At 33.7% G+C, this 20,178-nt stretch overlaps 1 protein-coding gene and 1 long non-coding RNA gene across 6 annotated transcripts; both read left to right on the top strand.

Moving 5' to 3' along the window:
- LOC105167349 lies at positions 18 to 6,710 on the top strand. Of its 5 annotated transcripts, XM_011087027.2 has the most exons (6): positions 21 to 215; positions 1,595 to 1,756; positions 2,383 to 2,531; positions 4,351 to 4,496; positions 5,584 to 5,637; positions 6,455 to 6,710. In XM_011087027.2, the coding sequence occupies exons 3-6, from the start codon at positions 2,426 to 2,428 to the stop codon at positions 6,533 to 6,535; spliced, it is 387 nt and encodes a 128-aa protein (XP_011085329.1). In that variant the 5' UTR covers positions 21 to 215; positions 1,595 to 1,756; positions 2,383 to 2,425; the 3' UTR covers positions 6,536 to 6,710. The 5 variants fall into 5 exon arrangements, 3 of the variants coding, with proteins under 3 accessions (XP_011085329.1, XP_011085326.1, XP_011085327.1); XR_848247.2 differs by having other exon boundaries at positions 18 to 215; positions 1,595 to 2,531; positions 4,329 to 4,496; XM_011087024.2 differs by having other exon boundaries at positions 1,595 to 2,531.
- Positions 8,377 to 11,161, top strand: LOC110012406. Its single transcript, XR_002287574.1, has 2 exons — positions 8,377 to 8,771; positions 10,273 to 11,161. It is a non-coding gene; the product is annotated as an uncharacterized LOC110012406 (long non-coding RNA).

Raw genomic sequence — 20,178 nt, forward strand, 5'->3', positions numbered from 1 at the left:
ATGTTATTGCTGCTGCAACGAGCTACACTTTATTTCCGGAATCCTTCGTATTCTGTTTTCCCCGTGTCAATTTTTTGATAGTCATGGCTTTTGATCAGTGCATCATCGTGCTAAACATGGGAATTTGCGGCTTCCACACGAGTATGAAATGGTTAAGGATTCTTTTAGACTCTGATCGGAGGATGAGACGGGAGTACTGTTTTTTACTCGATATGGTATTTCAATCCGAAGTTTCTCAAACTCATCAAACCTGCGTTTTGACTGAGAAATGACATGAATTTTCTTGTTTCCACTCTCTCTTTGGACGTTTTGAATTCTAAATGCATAATAATTGAACTTTTTTTATGAATATTCTAATGCATGTGCTGTTGAGTTTGTCATAACTTAAAGTCCTCGAACATTCACAGTTTCAGAGCACTGTGCATTGAAAGCTAGAATAGGCTATGCTTAGTCATCTCTGGAACATTCAATTACTGGTTGAAACAAAGAATTTTGTCGTAAAGTTAGGAATAAAATTTAGTACATGTGAAATGAATGTATTTTCATTTAGTTTCCACATGTTCTAGACCACGAATTCATAAGCTTAGTCTAGCATTTTGAATGCCTTCAAATACTTGGATTTCAATCCAAATCATTCTGGCTTAACAGAAAAAGGTTCATTCCAATTCCATATCCACCTTCCATCTATACATTTTTCCCACCATTCTTTATTCATATTCTGAAACTTCATCTTCTTTACCCACTGTCTAAAGGATATTAAAAGACCACAGACAGAGACAAAAGTTTACCTAATGGCAGTCCAGAACATGGTAGAGATGCAGAACAGCAGGGCAATCCTCCTTTGGCAGAATGCAATTTCACGCGCATTTACATTTTTCAGCCAAAGGAGAAGTGCACTGTTATTATTCTCCACTTCCCTTTACTGCTTTGCATCACTACTGTTCCTGAATTGCCTCTGGCTGTTGAGCTTCAATGGTGCATTTTGTTCTTGGCTATTCACACACTACGTGGATATTCTCTAGGAAGGCTATGGTATATGCTATGGAACAATGCCTCTAAGCTTTTCTTTCGCTCATACTGTTGTAGTCGTGGTCCCTTGCCTTGGAGTTTTCGTCATCTTTTTCTTTCTTGGAGGGGTAGGGGGTCGTCTGATAAGATAAAGCAGAACTGGGGTGTAAAAAATATAATACATTTATGCATGTCAGTTGAAGATTTATTATAGAAAGCTAGTCAGTAGTTGCCTCAAACATTTTATTCTTGCTATTAGTGTCTATCAGGCAGTAATGTTTATGAGTATGCAGTAATACCATTGCTTTTTGGCTCCTATGCTGATTAATTAATTTTCACTTAAAATGGTTTAGAAAAACTTTTGCAGTGCATTAAGTTGAGAAGCTTGTTTAGTGTCATATTTCAAAAGCTCAAATTCATGCCTTAGATGCTAATATGTTTATCACAACAAACACATTACGACATGCCTAGAACTGTACTAACATGCTTTTATGATTTTCAACTACTAACTTTGGATTGTCATGCTATGTATCTTTGATTTATTGTGTTTCTTTCAAGTGATTTTGTTGATAATTTTTAGCTAAAGATTCTCACAGAGAATATGATGAGTAGCCTTGAATGCTAGCTTCCACTCGAATGTGAGGTTTCTAGAGGAAGGACCACAACCAGGGAAGTGCTGACCACTGTCTGTAGACGAATAACTATATGAAGATAAGATTTCAGCCGCACCCTCTTATTTTGTCGAAAGGTTGAGTTGCTTAAACTTGGCGAGTTCCATGATAGCAAGAATAGGAGAAATACTTTTGAGTTCTTCTCTTAACTAATAAATCAGAGCAGTTAAACCTGCTGGGCATCAGAATAATTAAGGGGCAGCTTTTCCAGAGGAACTATTTCTTCAAAAAGATATTCCCACTACAAGGGGAAAAACTGCTAGTTTTACTATCAGTTTCAGAAAACTTAGCCTCAGTGCTGTTATCTTGAATTCCATCTTATGCATGTCATCTTCCTAAATAATCAATGTAAAAGAGTTGATGACCGAAGTCAGACCCAGTACTCCATTGTTTTCCCAGCATCGTTGAACTTAAGCTAATAAATTGAAGTTGCTGAGAAGTATTATTGATAATAATAAGCATGATGAATGGGTAAATAATGACAGTTCAATTCATAAACATTTATTGTGGAAAGAAAAACTTAGAAACTGAGAAGAAGAAGTATTAGTCATTTCTGTAGAAGTTGAAACAATGCAGCATTATGAGATTGAATGGCAGGGCAATTCTCCTTTGGCAAAGAAAAAGTATGCACGTGCATGTCCTCCCTGCCAAAGGAGAATCACACTGTTATTCTTTTTCACACATATTTAATTTTCTTCCTCAGATCACGCTCCCTGCGAGTTCTTGTGTTGAATACCACAGGTCATATGCCCATATATATACCACCTGGTCTCGCATTTCCATTGGATATGCTGGAGAAGGAACTGGCATATGCTTGGAAGTATTCCTCTAGGGTTTTTCCCTTTATTCAAGGTCAGCACCTTTTTCTTATATGGGTTATGCAGTTTTAGGTACAGAAGATGACTGAATATTATGTGTGTTCTGGCACTTTGTGAGGAATATGGTCCTTTTGCTTTCACGCAAGTAGGAATATTATGATTTGTCTTGTGTATGTTTTACATTATTGACACTAAGCAAATCATCTTTTGCATTTGTAGTTGTTCTCACATGAACCAATATGATCTAATGATCCTGGATAATTTTCTTTCTATAATTTGAAGGATGAAATGCATATTATAGGAAATTTTGGAGTTGAGGGTTTAGTATGGAGTTTTGTATAGATGCTGTACAACATATAAGCGTGACTTATAACTTACTGTAAACTAATTATATAATTCTCTAGCATACATCTTATAGTCAAACCAATTATTCAGAAAATGAAATATAAAGTGGATAATGGTTGGCTGCAGGACATATCTGATTCTAGTTATCACATATAGGTAATGTGATTAAGAAATGTTTTAAAGTATATACAGAAAAGGCCTTTCCAAATATAATTTTGTTACTTGTGTAGACTTGTTATTTTATAATGGCCCTCATCAACAGAGATTATATTACTGTTTGTGTCCGAGTAAAAGTAATCATGTGATAACGACATGCTAAAAGCAAGAAAAACATTCTTTTTCCTGCCCACATCTGTTGCACGACATCTTTTCATCCTCATCATATACACTATTATTAACGTTTGTCCTTCAATTTCAAAACACTGCTTTATGAGCTACCTTTCCTAAACAATAACCTCCCTGTAATAATCCTCATTTATTGAAAGAAATCCTTGAGAAGAGCTAAAGCAACCCCAAGCTTCTGAAATACTTAGAATAAACAGATTAGAATTAATAAATGATGGAAAAAGGAAAAATAGTTTATTCCTCTGACTGGTGGATAAAAGAATATGCTCAAAATATACCTGTAGCCTGAGAAAAACACACATATTTTTTTCAACTCAACTATAAATAGATGCAAAGGGGTGTAAACTGTTCATCAAGGGCAGATGAAAAACGCAAGCATGTGTGGATGCATTATTGGGCAATTACTTCTTTGGCAGTAGGCCAGTAAATATTTGTGTCATGCACTTCTACTGAGCTTACTGCCAAAGGAGATTTGCCCGGTAATTCTGCCATACTAATCTAGTATTTTATATCCATAACTACCACTTTATTAATATTCCTCTGTTATTTATTACCTATGTAGCAATTTCTAATTAGCTTAAGACAACATGTTTTCTTAGGTCCTAAATCTATAGGATTGTATCTTACTTAGGCCTATAACCATAGTTATGCACAAATTAACTTTTCCATCCTATCCAGTTCCGGTCCAACCCAACAACCTCCTCGTTGGGTCTTCACCAGATTGGTCTGACCCGTTTTACACATTGATGCATCATACCAAAATAAAAGAAAACACCCGAATCTGACTTTTGCAATGAAGTAAAGGTTAGTTCCACCCCTCCCCCCCTAGAATAATACAAACTGGGCAGTTCCTTCTTGAAAGGCTAAAGTATCTGCATGAGATACAAATTGAAGGTATAATTTAGGTAGTTTGTGACCCAAAAATTGGACCACCTTTGTTCGCCACCAAAATCAAACAAGTCACTCAATTCTCAAGTAAAGAAAAAAGATAACATACTTCTATTTTCAGGATGGCATCTTTCATTTATATTTTATGAGTTGCAAAGGTAAAGACAAAAAAGTTGAAAAATTTAGAAACTTCTTTGTGGTTATGTACAGCTTTGCCATTCCAATGCTCTCCCTAAGATTAAATTGTTTCCAGTTTTCTTTCGCTTTCTTTCCAGGAACAATAATGCTAATGCAATCTCGGACTTCATTGATCCTGGCGCGGCAAATTATTTTATTTCAACCTGCTGATCTTTTACATGGAAGAATCAATATATTCGTAACCTCCTTGATAATGGATTTGGAAAATTATATTCACACTCAGGTATTGGATGAGGAAACAAAAAAGAGAAAGCAATCTTACAACTTATTACAATAGGATACTATAAATGTACATTAAGGGAAAAGTATCTGTCATGGTCTAACCTTGTATACTTGAATTAACGTATTCTAAGTTTAACCCTTTCACCTGTCAGTCACAGACCAAAATCTTTATCGTATCATCATATATATTCTCTATTGTGAAAGCCAATCAAGAAGTGAAAGACAACAAAATAGAAAATAAGAAAAAGTAGCATAGAAAAGATAACCACTCTGAGTACTTAAATTTTGATCAAATAATTAATTAGAGTTTCGTTCAGAATTATTTTACTACAAATTATGATAAAATTTTATCTTCATATGATTAGTCCTCGTTAATTAAGAACAAGGAAGTTCATATGCATGGTTTTTTCCGTCCTTGCCACTTTTGTCTTGCAGCCCTAGCTACTTTATGTATAAACATTACATGCTCGAGTTTCCGCACCAGAAAACAGAAAACACTTTGTTGAAATTATTGGAACCAAATTCTGGGATATGCCAAAGAAAATGAGCGGCATATGCGGGGACAATTCTTGCACGGAAAATTCCCTTTTGTTAAGATCATAGGGGTCAACTATCCAAGTATCAGTTCTATACCCCACCAATCCCTCAATGGAAGACCCAGGGAATATATGTTGCCATCCACTTGAACTTAATGTCTTAGATTATATATATGATAGTATCAGTATTTTATTTTATAAAATTTTCTACATATTAATAAATGATTTTTTGCATGATCTAATGTAGATAGCCAAATAGATCTTATGAAACTTTCTCAAAGTTTCTTTTGAACACGAAATATAAAGTCTTGCAGATGTGCTTGGCTACTGTTTATTTACTATTTTCATTTTCTGATTATCTTTTCTAGAAGGGGTGGGGATTAGATTCATCAACAAGCAAAAGAAGTGAGATACAGGGTGTTGATTTGTTTGCAAGCTCTTTCGACATGTTATTTGCCTCCAACTGTTTCGTCCCTTCGAATATTAAAGGGACGTGCTCCACAATTTTTGAACATTACTAATTAACTCAAGACACTATTCCTTTGACTTCAGGTTCTTGGAGATATTTACAAGTCAGTCTTGCATGTCAATTACCATTCATCTAAGGTACTTTGATGATGTAGAATACGATGAAAATTTAAAGTTTTTAAATATCACTGTGTACAACTTAAAGTGGTATAATATGAACCGCATATTGTACCCTTCTGTGTTTAACTCCTAATAGTTCATCAGTAGGCATGACAAGTTTTAGGAGAAAAATCTGTGAGTATTTGTTTGAGTAAACGAAGGTGTATATGGGTGTGGAAATTATGGAAATGGAACCAAACCTTTTCTTTTAGGTCACTTATATATAGCATAAAGAATTATTTCAGAATATACTGTTTGTACGAAGTAAAACCGATTCCTAAGGTGCCTATATATACACATTATGGCTACTCCATGCCTTTCATCGCATCAGAAACTGATTAGTTGTATGAATGCGTTACAGGGCACTTACTCCTCTGGCAGAAGCTAATTATTTACTGCGAGCAATTAGGCTAAGTAATTAGCTGATCATTGCAACAGTATCAGAAACTTAAGCTCACTGCCAAGGGAGATTTGCCCCGCAATGCAGCTACGCAAATGTATGTACTCTTAAGCTTACTGATTTTGCCATGACATCCCACTAATTGCATATCCTCATCAACTGAAGTAAGGTAGTAGTTAAATATCTTTTGCAGCATCATGCCCCCAATATTTCCTTTTTCTTTTTGTGATTAGATGTGTTTAAGTTTCTGCAATTTTGATTACAACTATCAATAGAACCATGTTCATTAGTCATTTAATATCTGTCGGATCATATTTTGTTCAATTTGAAATAAAAGAGTCGATCGATCTTCACATTCAAATATTTATATGCGTGCTTACTTTTTTTGTTGTGCAGGAGAACGTACGTATACCACTGTTACCAACCATTGAATCACAAGGCAATGGCATTTTATCTCGGCCAACAATTAATCACTAGACCGAAGGGTTTAAATGGATGCGAACAAAGCTATTCAAGTCGTTTTTGAAATGTTTTTTGGCAATTTAGTGCTCAAAATAAAAATGGGTATTAGAAGGATCTAGGTAGCTGATAAATGTTTGTTTGGATTTAGTAAAAACAGTTTTTATTATCTTAGTATCTATTTCCAATTTCATGAGTTGTTGTCTAAATGCAAATTTATATGCCAAATGTGTGGAAATGGAGGACAATATCAATGTTGAACATTTAAATCTCCTGGAAAGACTATATATGATAGCTTACGAGGTGAAGGGCTATATTATTGATCGGACTGCAAAGTTGTATTGATGCTCAAGTTTTTAGGAAGAATGTATCTGATCTGACTCGCGATATGAAATTTTGCACTCGTAATGCACCTTTTGGGGTATTTGAACTTGATGTTTTCTTTCAATTGGGTTATATATATTTATCGAGTTCTATTTGCATCTATCACATTAAAATAACATAACATATAATGATGAGATAAACTATAAAATAAAATTTCAAACTTTACAGAATTGTCAATATATATATAAAATACAAGCCAAAGATCATATTTTTTCAACTTATTTAATCTTCAACCTCATAGTCTGTATGTGTTTTTCAACAAGCTCAGCTCGTATTTGAAATAAAAAAGATTGTAGTAAGTCAAATAATTAAAACGGATAATTACATTTACACTCGTGACTATAATTTATTTACATAAATAATTTTGTTATAATATTATATATATGTTAAGTTTTCGGAAAAACATCCGAATTTTTACACAACTGTTGACAACACCAATACCAACTTATTTTAATGTGGGTAGACGTAAGTTGCTACGACTATTTTCTCAGAACTACTCAAGTGAAACCGCTTTTACAATAGTCTACACGTTTTTAATTTTTGCATATGACGGAACGGCCGCTGTGCATGAAAGGAACGGGATACCGTTTGGCCGTTCGCACTCATGCATACAGAAAGTCCGAATTCTCGAACCATGGCCCGTGTCTGCGGCAAGTTATGTGTCTCCCATCCTGGTCCCGTCGCCACCGCCGCCGGAAGCCCCCTTTTTCTCCAGTCACACTCGATATAGCACACCTTCCTATTGCGCTGCATTTAAATGCGAATTTCTCGAGCATGAGAAATGTGGAGCTTGAATATTTGGGGTGAAGATTCTGGAATTACATCCAACGTTACTGGATTGATTTTCAGTGACTTATGGCCAAGCTGTTTCTTGTTTATGGATTCAATTTCTCATGTAAAGACCGTGAAGTAGCATGTTTGCATCTGCTGAAGATGTATCTGGTCCTATGGATGTGGGGAATTGACGCCTACATTTGGAAATAGATAACTATGTGTTTTTTACATCGAATAGATTTTCTTTTTCTTACTGTAAACGGCTTCAGCATCGAATGGAAGATTCAATGATTTTGTTCAGCATGGATGAAGAAATTTTACAATTGTCAGTTGGCACTTTGTTGGCGCTCAACATACAAGTGTTCTTGGATTGAAAAAGAAAGAATTAACTTCTGGGGAACTCCTATCAAAATCCCGATGATGAAACAACTTCAAGACGCTGTACAAGAAAATTAGAATAAAGAAATCAGCACCATACACGAATTCTAAGCATAAAACTTCTCTCACTACTATATAGGTACGGGCCGGGCCCAGTACCAACTTTCTGCAAAAGCATTTGCGTGGCTGTGTGTCTGGTGGTTCTGTTCCTTGAGGTTTAAGAAATGTTGGTTGAGTCAGTTGAGATGTAACAAAGCCCAACCACAACCTGCCTACCAATTCCAGCAAATTAGAAAGAAAATGACCTTTCTTGCCATCACTCTCTGTCTTGGGAGCATAGGGTACCCAACATGTTATTCCACAATTGTTGTCATTTTTTTATCACAAAAACAGTTCAGTTTGATTCAAGATCAAGCAACAGTGTATCTTGTGGAAATTATTTACCTTTGTAACATAGATATAATGCCCCAGATCAAGACACATTTTTATCTCAAGTCTGAGGGAGAAGGGAGTGAAGGAAGAAGCTACCACGAGTTGGTGACAAGTAAAGATGATGGATTCTGGGGTTCCTATGTGCAACACTTGTGATTAAGCTCTAACAGTGAAGTGTTTGTGGCGTGTCAGGAATGCAATTATCCCATCTGTCAGCATTGTTTAGACTATGAAATCAAGGAAGGGCGCAATGCCTGCATTCGTTGTGGCACTCCGTATAATGATGGTACTAAATCTTGGAGTTCATTGCTCTGTTTTCCATTTTGTCCAATATGCTCTAATTGAACTTTTTTCTGTGTGAGGATTTACACATATGTAAGGTTTCTGTTGTTTCCATTAACTAATTAGAAAGTCTACCGTTAAAATTATAGGAAGCTGGACAAATCAAAACTATTCCGATGAAAAAATCATTTCACCTTAAGCTTCACAAATTTAAAATTTATACTAGTTGCATGACTGAATGAACAGACATGTGGAAACAACATGTTGGGTACCCTAGATAGTAATCGTTTTATGTGTGTAATAATCTAACTATTATTAATTAATTATAAATAGTATTATTAATTAATTATTTATTATAAATAGTATTATTAATTAATAAATAGAATTTAATAAAATTATAACTATTTTAAAACATATGTATTTTAATTGAACAAACAAATACTTGATGAAATTGAGCAAAACTGGTCTTGTTGGAATCCTCTGGACGACGGGATTCGGACGACTATGGTCTTAATCTTTGATTCGTCATGACGGTGGAGAAATGACAGCAAACAGCTTCAACGCGAATTTTCGATGGAAAAATTTTCAAATTTTCATATCTCAACAAATATTTAATAAAATTGAACTAGGTTGGTCTAGTTAGAACCGTAGGTCGAAGCGAGTATAGTGGTGGTGGTCCGTGATCGTAGGTCGCTCCGGTGGCGGCGAATCGACGGCCGAAAGGTGCGGTGGTCGTGCTAAAAATTCATTATTTACGATTGATAAAACTTGAAATTGTTTGTGGAAAAATGTTCGTCTCATCAAAGGGAGTCGAACGGTATATTTGATGGTTGACAACTCCATGATGGTGTCGAAATTTTAACGAAAAGTTGGTAGCAATTCGTCGTGAAATAAAATAATTTTTTAAAAAAAAATTAAAAAATTGTCACACCACGGTAGTGAACCGCGGTGACCATTAAATTTTTTTTTTTTAAGAAACAATGTCACCGCGGTGACATAGAATTGTTTTTTTAAATAAAAATTGTGGCACCACGGTGAGTCTTAATTTTCTAAATCTTTCCAAAGAACCTTACTTTTCTAAATTTTTTTTCCTGCATTTTTTAAATAAATTCCCCGGAGAATGAACTGAGGATGTAATAAGTTGGATTTGGGCTCCACTGCCAGCCCAGCTCCACCTCCGGCTTTGGGTGGATGTCTCTCTCTATATATCTTTTTGCAACAGTTTATAGTTCTGTAGTAGCCGACCATTACTGGTAGTTACTATTTTGGTCGTTAATTCTGGTTGTTGTGGTTTTGTAACTGCTGAAACGCTTAGACATTTCTGGTAGTTACAACTCACGGCTTTAATGTCGTTTATGGCTGTTGCTACCTGGTGCTCTATATAGAGAGCTCCCCTTCTATACTTTAAACACCTTTTAATATAAAGTGCTAGTGCTATTTTCGTCAGTAGCAACTTTAGTTAAGTTCTAGCATCACTATTCATGATCGTCCTTAGCTTGCTGCAGCTTCTCTTCTTCAGTTGATTGCTGCTTCTAACTGTACTTCAAATGTCTTCAACCCCCGCTAAAGCTGGACCGGGGGTGAACTATACCAGCCCAAGCTTGGCAAGAAATAAATGAAGTGGCCTTGTTAAAGACTTGGTGGAGATATCTGCCGATTGATCCTTAGAACGTATGTATGAGGGAGCTCTGAAGCTTGACTTGTAGTGATCACGAATGAGGTGACAGTCAATCTCCAAATGCTTGGTGTGCTCATGGAAAACAGGATTATTAACAATATGCAACGCAACTTTATTGTCACAATATAATGGAATGGGCTAAGAGCATTAATTCCAAGATCTTATAAGAGAAATGAAATCCACACCAGTTCACATGTTGTAGATCCCATTGCTATGTGTTCAGCCTCAGCTGTAGAAGAGATTGTATTTTGCATCTTTGTCTTTCAAGAAATCAAGGATGTTCCCAAGAAGACAAAATACCTTGTTAAAGATCGTCTACTGTCCAAGCAAGATGCCCAATCTGAGTCACAATACACACTCAGATCAGGTGCTGCATCAGAGGGGAAGAAAATGCACTTCCTTGGTGTACTCTTCAAGTATCTCACCACATGTAGTGCTACATCCCAGTGCTTTTTGCAAGGAGTTTGGAGGAATTGACTTAACTGTTGGGTAGCATGTGAGATGTCTGGCCTTGTAAATCCTAAGTACAACAACATTCCTATTAGTCTTCTGTAAGCAGCTGGCTGTGGCAGTGTGTGTTCTGAAGCTGTAGTGAACTTGATTCCAACTGGAAGTAGAGTATTTCTGGTCTTGGCTTCAGTCATCTTTAAGTCCAGAATTATGTCTTGTATGTATTTGCTTTGAGTGAGCATGATACCTTCAGAAGCTCTAGCAATCTCTAAGCCCAAAAAATACTTTGCTGATTAGGTTCTTGATTGTGAATAGTTTGTTTAAGTATTCCTTGACTCTGCAATTTATGTGGATGATGTACCTGCAAGAATATATCGTCAGCATAAACTAAAAGAGCAAGAAAACCTGCAAAAGAGGCCTTTGTGAAGAGACAATAGTCATACTTGGATTGTCTAAAAACAAAGAGTTCTAGCCTAGAAGTGAACTCGCAATTAGACTGCCTTGATGCTTATTTTAGCCCATATAATGACTTTTTCAGCTTGTGCAAACTTGTCTTGGAGGTATTGAGTACTCACTGGTGGTACCATATATATCTCTTCATCCAAAGTGCCATGTAAAAACGAGTTATTCACATCCAATTGGTGTAGTTCCCATCCTGAAAAGGCAGCAACTACAATGAGAGCCCTTACTGTTACTACCTTGGCACAGGTGAGAAACTCTCAAAATAATTTATTCCTTTCACTTGGTTGTAGCCCTTGGCCACTAATCTAGCTTTATGCCTAAGGGTGGGCGAACGGGGTAGGTAGTTCGGGTCTCGACCCGACCCGATCAGATAACAATAAATCGGATCGGGTATATCGAGTTTTTGCACGGGTTCGGATTAACCCGTAACCCAACTAAGAGTAGTCGGGTTCGGGTTCGGGTTCTAGAACCCTACCTGAAGAACCCAATCGGGATAAAGAAATAAGTCACATTCTGTGTCTTCACTCTTCACAACTGGTTCTTAGTTATTTCTCTTCTTTTCTCTCTTTCTTCCCCACAATCTTCTTCCTCCATTGCCGCTGGCGCCAAGCCTATTCTCACTGCTGCCGCTGACGACCAGAACTCCGACGACCGACCCACCACCGCGACTTCTCCTTCTTCGCCGATAGAGTTCGTCGTCGCTATTTTGCTAGGTAATTTTTTAATAATGGACTAATGGAGTTGTAAACTTGTAATCATGTAATGGGCCTAATGGTGATGATATTTTGTGAAATTAGATTAGATTTTTGGTTAGTTGTTGGGTTTGTTTTGTATTTTTATTTGAAGTGACATTTCTATCTTTATGCATGTTAAGTGTTTGTTGAAATGCTAAATTGAAATGTTTATTGATTATACTTGAAATGCTCTAAATTGAAGTGTTCGCCCTTTTGATCTCCTGTTTCTTCTCAGTTGCCCTTCTTCTATTTGTTTTTCATTCTTCTTTCGTCTTCTCTGCTGAAAATTTTCGAGTATATGCGTGTTTTTATCGTTTATACTGCGGTCTGTAGACTGAGTGTGGATGTGTCTACAACAAAGAACAAATTTCTGAATGGGGGCTATGGTACTTCATGCCATTAACAAAAACAAGGTAACAGAATGAGTGTGTGAAATAATAAAAAAATGAGACAAGCTTACATGTGAAGTTCTTATCTTCAATTGCAGTTGATCATGTAAATGCTGCAAAAGAATTAGAGAGCATAACTAATAATTGCAAAAACTTGAGCATAGGCTTCATTTAGTACAAGTGGTCGTGTTCTTAACACTTTTAAGAGCTCTTGTTGAGATCATAAAAGTTAAAATAACTCTTACCTTGTCCCGCATTAAAAGTTCATTGAAAAAAGAATCTCCTTATATTGAGTTCAAAGTTCAACTTGAGTATTGAAGTGTTAATGGGGACTAGAGTGAACTTGTGGGAAACCTCACACATACACTGCGCGCTCAGCCTGATTTCAGCTACGAGCGTTAGGGTGAATGTCTTAATCTTTTAATTTTGTAACAATCGGTTTTTTAATAATAGCCTACTTTTACTGGCGGTTACTGCTTTGGTTGTTAATTCACTGTTGTGATTTTGTAACTGTTAAAATGTTCAAAAGTTTTTGGCAGTTACAACTCACAGCTTCAACGTTGTTTATGGCTGGTGCGCATAGTGCTTATGATATATCCTTTTGCAGCAAAAATATTTGTATTTACCTGAATTCAACAATTTTGAATTCTTATATAGTCTTATCTTGGGAGAAGTGACTAATTTATTCAAGGCAAGCAGAATTGCTACGATTTGGCATTTGAATTGCAAGGTGTTATGATACGACTTTCAATCAGATAAGTTTTCTATCTATGATTTGTCGTTAAAAATATATGTAAATTGTGCTTTTTTTGTGTTCTGATTTATTTTTTTGGAAACTGGTTGATTTGGAACTACTTATTAAGAAAGTGTAAATTGGATATCTTTAAACTCATGATTCCTGATTTTTAGAACATCGCGTTATTGCGCTATTATTTCCAACACTTCACAATTTAACCAATAAGTTAATTGTAGTGGAATACAAGAATTATAATCTGTATATTATTCGCCTTAAATTATTAACCATAAAGAGATAGTATTTTTAGCAGGTTAAAGGACCTTACTGGTTTGAAGCCATTCCAATTGTCAAATGTATGGGTTTCATATATATATATATATATATGCCACATATAATGTACGATTATGAAGTTCAAAAGTAGTAGGCCATTGGATCTTTATAAAAAAATCTCAAATTAAACCAATTTAGTCCCTTTTTGTTATGGGATTTTGACATTTCTTCAGTTTCATCATTCAATCTTTGGTGTAAGTACTTTCATGGTTTACCATTTTCTTGATCTATGAGAAGACCAAATTTGTTTTACCCTATCACTTAATACTTCTGCGGATGGCCACAAGACAGGATTGTTCTCTGTTGGCTTGTTTGTAACTATGCCTATATGAAATTCACAAAGAATAAAAAGTTTATTTGCTTTGTTTTGTCAAACTCTCCACATGCATAGAATGTTTCTTTTCCTCTAATTTGATAATTGTTCAACTTTGCTCATTTTCTTGTCATGTTTCATTATAGTATCTAGAATGTTTTAGTTGCATATAAATGTTCATTTCATAGAATAAGAGAAAATGCTGTAATATTTGTAACAACTATTGTGTTTCAAAATAGTCAGGAATTATTTCTAAATTCTGAGAAGTTGAAGGAATTGGTAAGGACCTTCTTAAATTTCTCCCTATATTATATGATAAATTCATATATAATATGGTAAATTATGTTTTGTTCATTTCATTGGAATTGAGATAGAACCAAGTATTTTTATGATATTGAGATGAGAATCAAATAACAATCCTCACTTTCATGCTTAAAACCCCTATTTTATGAATTTACAAAATTTAATATGTTCATAGGTACAAAGTATGGAATTTACTTTTTACTTCATGCATTCTGTTTCACAGACAAATAATTCTAATACAAAACATTGATGCATCATTCACAATAATTTAATTCCGACCGAAATACCAAAATATAAGTTTTTATAGTTTCGTTATTATATTTTCATATTATATCTATACCCTAAATAGTGTCTACAATATACCGTTGCAAGACAACAATTTCAACAAATCAAACAGTCTGATGGTGACTTTGTAGAATTTGGATATTCATAATTTAGTTTGTTTCCTCATAATTATCATTAAATAGTATATATGAACATATTATATTCTCATTATCATTAGAACTTTATAATAGTAATTTAGACTATGTTCTTGTTAGTATCAGATTGCAAAAACAAGATAATACATAAAAGGGTATTTTCATCATCTTTAGAACTTTATAAATTTTATTGTGTTAATACTTAATTAATTAAATTATGACAAGAATTTTTATCTCCAAGATAATATAGAATGGTAAGTGCATGAATCTTGTGTTAAAAACCAAAAGTACGTTTGATTTTTAATTACTTTACCTAATTATAACATAATATCTACAATCGCTATTTTATTATGTATATTTTATATGATTTGATTCTTAACCTGTATGATTTTTTTTGTACATCATTTGTTTATTTAACATTCATAAACTAGTGGTCAATGTTATAATTTAAAAATTCATTATTTAATGTTTGATTATACATAAATGCAATTCTCACCATATGTTTATTTCTTATATATAAATAAATTTTGTAATAAATTTACATATTGAAAAAAAAGAAACATTTTTCTTTTCAGCTCAGTGTTTCTTAATATTTGTTGGTTGAGTAGTTGAACTTCTCCATCTTGTGTTCTTTCGATTTAATTAAATCATCTTATATTTGTTCAATGAATCATCTAGTTCTCTATTTTTTTTGCTTTGACTAGGAGGGGGTCAGGGTTTTATATTTTTTTACTTAATTGACACATTCTTCATTAACTTAGATTCGAATAACAAAAGAAAAGAAGAGGCAAGCCAGTTGCGAATGGGAATAAGACCCATTATCTTTTTCTTATAAGATATCAAGTAAAATATCAAAATTTAAATGAGTTTCTGAAATATCCAAGTTCATAAAAATTTTTCTTTCTCCCTATCTACTTTAAAGACAATTCATTTAAGAAGTAGTTTTCTTAACAATTTAGTACTCAAGTCCAGATTCAAATGAGTAATACAAATGGAAGTTACTAAAATACCTTATATCAATGTAATGGAAACATCATTTGCAAAGAAGACAAAAAATTGAATACGAACAACAGTAGTAGTGCCGTCTTCAAATATAGCTGAAGTGAATAATGAGTACTCCTCAACTCCTGCAATTACAACATTCAAACTGATGATGTTGGTTGATCTTTATTTGACACCATCATATGAAAAGGTGGAAATGACGGTGGAGATGGAGGAGGAGTAAGCATTTGTCTTTCTTGCTCATTAAGCTCATCGTCCTTAAATTGGAGCTTTTTGAGCATTTGAGCTGCAAAAGACTGTAAGCAATTTAGTTGAACTAGATCAATTGCACCAAAATCCTTACCTTGTATTAAAAGCTGAGTCATGACCAGTTGAGACTCTTTTAATTCCTTCTTGTATTGAGATTTTGATATTTCTTCAATTCCATCATTCACTCTTTGGTGTAAGAACTTTTCATGAGTTACCATCTTCTTGGCCCTTTCTGATCCTGAAAAGTCCAAGAATTTCTGTAGCCTATCACCAAATACTTCTAGGGATGGCCACAAGATGGCATTATTTTCTGTTGGTTTGTGTATAACTATGCCTATATTGATTCCACACAAAATGGAGAGTTCGTTTGCTTTCTTTGTCAAACTCTCCACCCTCTTCATGCATAGGACTTTCCTTTTCCTCTCGGTTGAAATTTGTTCATGCTTTACTCTTTTTCTTGTCATATGCATGTTTCCTATCTAGCTAGAATGTTTTTATCCATGTGTAAATTTTCATTTCATAGAATGTCATTATATAGGAGAAAATTTATGTCATGTTTATCAACAGATGTGTTCAACATAGTGAAGAATTATTATTTCAAAATTTTGACAATTTGAAGTAATTAGTAAGGACTTTTTTATTTTTCCTATATGATAGGCTAAATTCACATGATATTATAATAGTATTTTGTTTATTTCATTGGAATTGAGATTGAAATCAGGTAATTTTGTGAGATTGAAATGAGAATTAGATAATGATTCCGATTTTCATCCTTTACAGTATCTAATTAAGAACTTATTAAATTTAATATGTTCCTAAATACAAAACATAGATTCCCTTTTTAATTGATGCATTCTATTTAACAAACAAACAATTTTATCTAGAACTTGGCCACATCTTTCTCAATAATTTAATTTCCACCAAGACACGAGCATATTATCTAGTTTACTTTCTAACAATATGTGGTGTATAGTATGGATAAATTATATTAACTTTATCATTAGAATTTAATAATTGTAATTTTGACTTTTTTTTAGTATTAGATTGTGAAAACAAGAGTATACACTAAAGTTTATTGTCATTAGCATTAGAACATAATAACTATAATTTAGATTGTATTCTCATTTTCATCAAATTGTAAACTGGATATACATTTTACAAAAAATTATGTCTAGTGATGCAACATAGTCAAATAGATATTCGAAACCTAGACCATATTTTAATTGATACAAAGAATAACCATTCTAGATTATAATCTCATAAGAACTATAATTAAATAATTATAATTTGGACTATATGATCCATAGGTATTATATTCCCATTATTATATAAATTTAACATAGGTGTCAAAAGATAGAAATAACATTGGAATAAAACCATGAATCATTAAAATTGAATATATATAATTTAGACCACCTTCTCATTTGTATTATAGAGTATGCAACTACTTAGTCCTTAACTTCCTCGATACTAGAGTTAAGAAACTATTGTTAATTTTTATTTTTTTTGAGGAAAGAAACTATTGTCAATTTAAACTTTACTTTCCTTCATCTGAGTCTGTCAAAGCTTTATTGTTTTAAATAGTTTTAAATTTTTTTGGAAATTGGATCAAAGTAAAATTTGGAGATAAGAAGCATATATACAAGGGATTGATGTAGTAGTTCTGCCCTCAAGTAAATGCTACTGCAACACATACACTAAATGATGAACTACTTATTATATTTATATCACAGTAGGAAAAAGTATTATTTTAGTCCGCTAAGTATGCCTAATTTTAATTTTAGTCCGATAACTATGTCCATTTGGAAAAAGTATTATTTTAGTCCGCTAAGTATGCCTAATTTTAATTTTAGTCCGATAACTATGTCCATTTTTTGTTTAGGTCCAGTAACTTATGAAATTGCTTACTTTTAGTCCTCTGGCAGATTTTTGGACAATTTTACCCCTATGCAATTTTTGAAAGGCAGTTTTAGTTCATATGCACTCATAGGGGTAAAATTGTCTGAAAATCTGCCAAAGGACTAAAAGTAAGTAATTTCGTAAGTTACTGGACCTAAACAAAAATGGACATAGTTATCGGACTAAAATTAAAATTAGACATACTTAGCGGACTAAAATAATATTTTTCCCTATCACAGTACCAAATCAACTTTTAACGGTTCAAGAACTAGTAATGATGAGTGAACATTAAATGTTATTTATGTCTTTTAATGCATTACTTTTATTTGACATGATGTTGGAGGTTTTGGCTGAAAAGGCGAAAAGAATAAATTAAGAAATAGAACATTTCTATAGTTGTTTGCTTAGTTTAAGGATTATTGATATTCTACCTTCAATAGAAAATGTGACAATTGTATGCTGTTTACTCAATTCGTATTAGGCGAGATTTAAAATCTATCTAAACTGTATATCTATTCCAATTGGTTCAACTAGGATTTCCTTAAAGGCCATGAGTACGTCTAGACTTAACAAGGAAAGTAAATAGGTCAAAGTTTATTCAAATCTAATTCCATCTTTATCATATTTTCATATTTCTTGTGATTTTTAAAGTTTTAGATCCAAATATATCATCATAAATCAAACTACATTTATTTATTGTACTCGAGCTTTATAGTACTTGAACTCGAGCTTAAATCGAATGTACTACATTTGAAGTCAGGCTTCACCCCTAAAACACCAATCTCATTAGACTTGATCTAACGATTAATATTTTCAATTTATCTATATGCATGATGCAGTTACCGAGAGGATAATTTTGGGTAGTTGCCCCATTCCCATCTCAAGAGAGCTTTTATAAGGATAATTTGTAATACTTATCCGATTACCTCTTTTCCCCTTCTAGAACAACCTCCCACCCTGCCTAATGAAAAATAAAAATAAATTGGCTTATGATATTTTTTAATATTTTATTCATCCCATATGTAGGATTTACATACAAATATGTGGAGGAATAGAAAATTGGATCTTGCTTACAAGAAACATTACATCAGCTGAAATAAAGACTGTGTTCTCCAACATGGTTGTATTTTCCTCGGCCAATTTTTTGCATCTACTTTAACAGGCACTTGATAAAAAATACAAATTTCATAAAAAGAAAAATAATAGTTTAGGGACTAAAACTATAACTCACTATTGTAAGGGGCTGAAACGAAAAGTGGAGTTCTCCGTGTTAGTCCAATAAGCATCATTATACTTTGTGATTGTCATACTTTACCTATATTTATTACGTTCCATGTTTCGTGGTCAAAGGCCTAAGTATGATAATGTATCACCATGGCACTACTAATTATGAAAAGTATGGATTATTGAGTCCATTAAATATCCATTTTTCTTGATATTATTAATATTTTAATTTAAACCATGATTTAAGATCTTAAAGTATAAGTCATCCATATAAAATATAACCTTTCTTATCACGAATTTATTAAACTAGTACTTCTAGGTTAGAAGCTACCTCAAACTTCCCAGCAACAGGCCGCCTCGACTTTCTTGTATCCCCTTTTTACTGTGAGGCCTTTTAGATGCAATAATTCTAAACTTAAAATATGAGTTTGTATTGACGAAAGGTTAAACAAGTTAATTTGCACTTTATGGGGTGCGAGTATTACACACATCACTGTGCATAACAACCCAAATGACAATGTGTGAATGAACGAGTCTGGCATGTTGTATCGTCATCCATACAAGCCAATTAAACGTAATCATTTTTCGCTATACATACATTAGATTGTGGAATCTTCATACAGAGTTGACAACCAACGAACAAACTGCACAATTGAATTTGGAACTAGAATTTCAATAAATGCAATGATTCATTGATTGTTTGAGCCGATGCCTCCTGTTGTACACTTCCCTTTACACCCAGCATAACAATGATCGGAGTACCAATACCAAAGCACCATAACAAAAAATTTGCATCCCCACACATAGCAACACAACTGATAATGTGCAAAACGCAGGGGCCATCATGTTCAATCCCTATCCACACAAGACGATAAAACCACACAGCCAAAGTAGATGCATCTAGACGTTCTAGCTTTTTTTTTTTTTTTTTTTTTTTTTTTTTTCTTTTTTTTTTTTTTTTTTTTTTTTTTTTTTTTACCTTAGAAACGTAGATGATGATTTTGGCACTGTTGATGTGTATTTACAGAATGCGAATGATGAGGGAGGGAAATTTTTTCCAAACCTTGGTGGTGCTCAGTTAATGTGTAAAGTACTATTCCTCTTGAGTTCAATTTTGGTATCACTAGCAGGTGCAAGAATCATTTGTTAAAAGTCATATTTGGTGATACTCTTGTTAAATGTTGCACCGATTAGGTGTTTGATTGTGGTTGTAATAAGATTGA

Source organism: Sesamum indicum, linkage group LG8 (genome assembly GCF_000512975.1).
Source record: "Sesamum indicum cultivar Zhongzhi No. 13 linkage group LG8, S_indicum_v1.0, whole genome shotgun sequence".
In the NCBI taxonomy this organism is placed as follows: Eukaryota; Viridiplantae; Streptophyta; class Magnoliopsida; order Lamiales; family Pedaliaceae; genus Sesamum; species Sesamum indicum.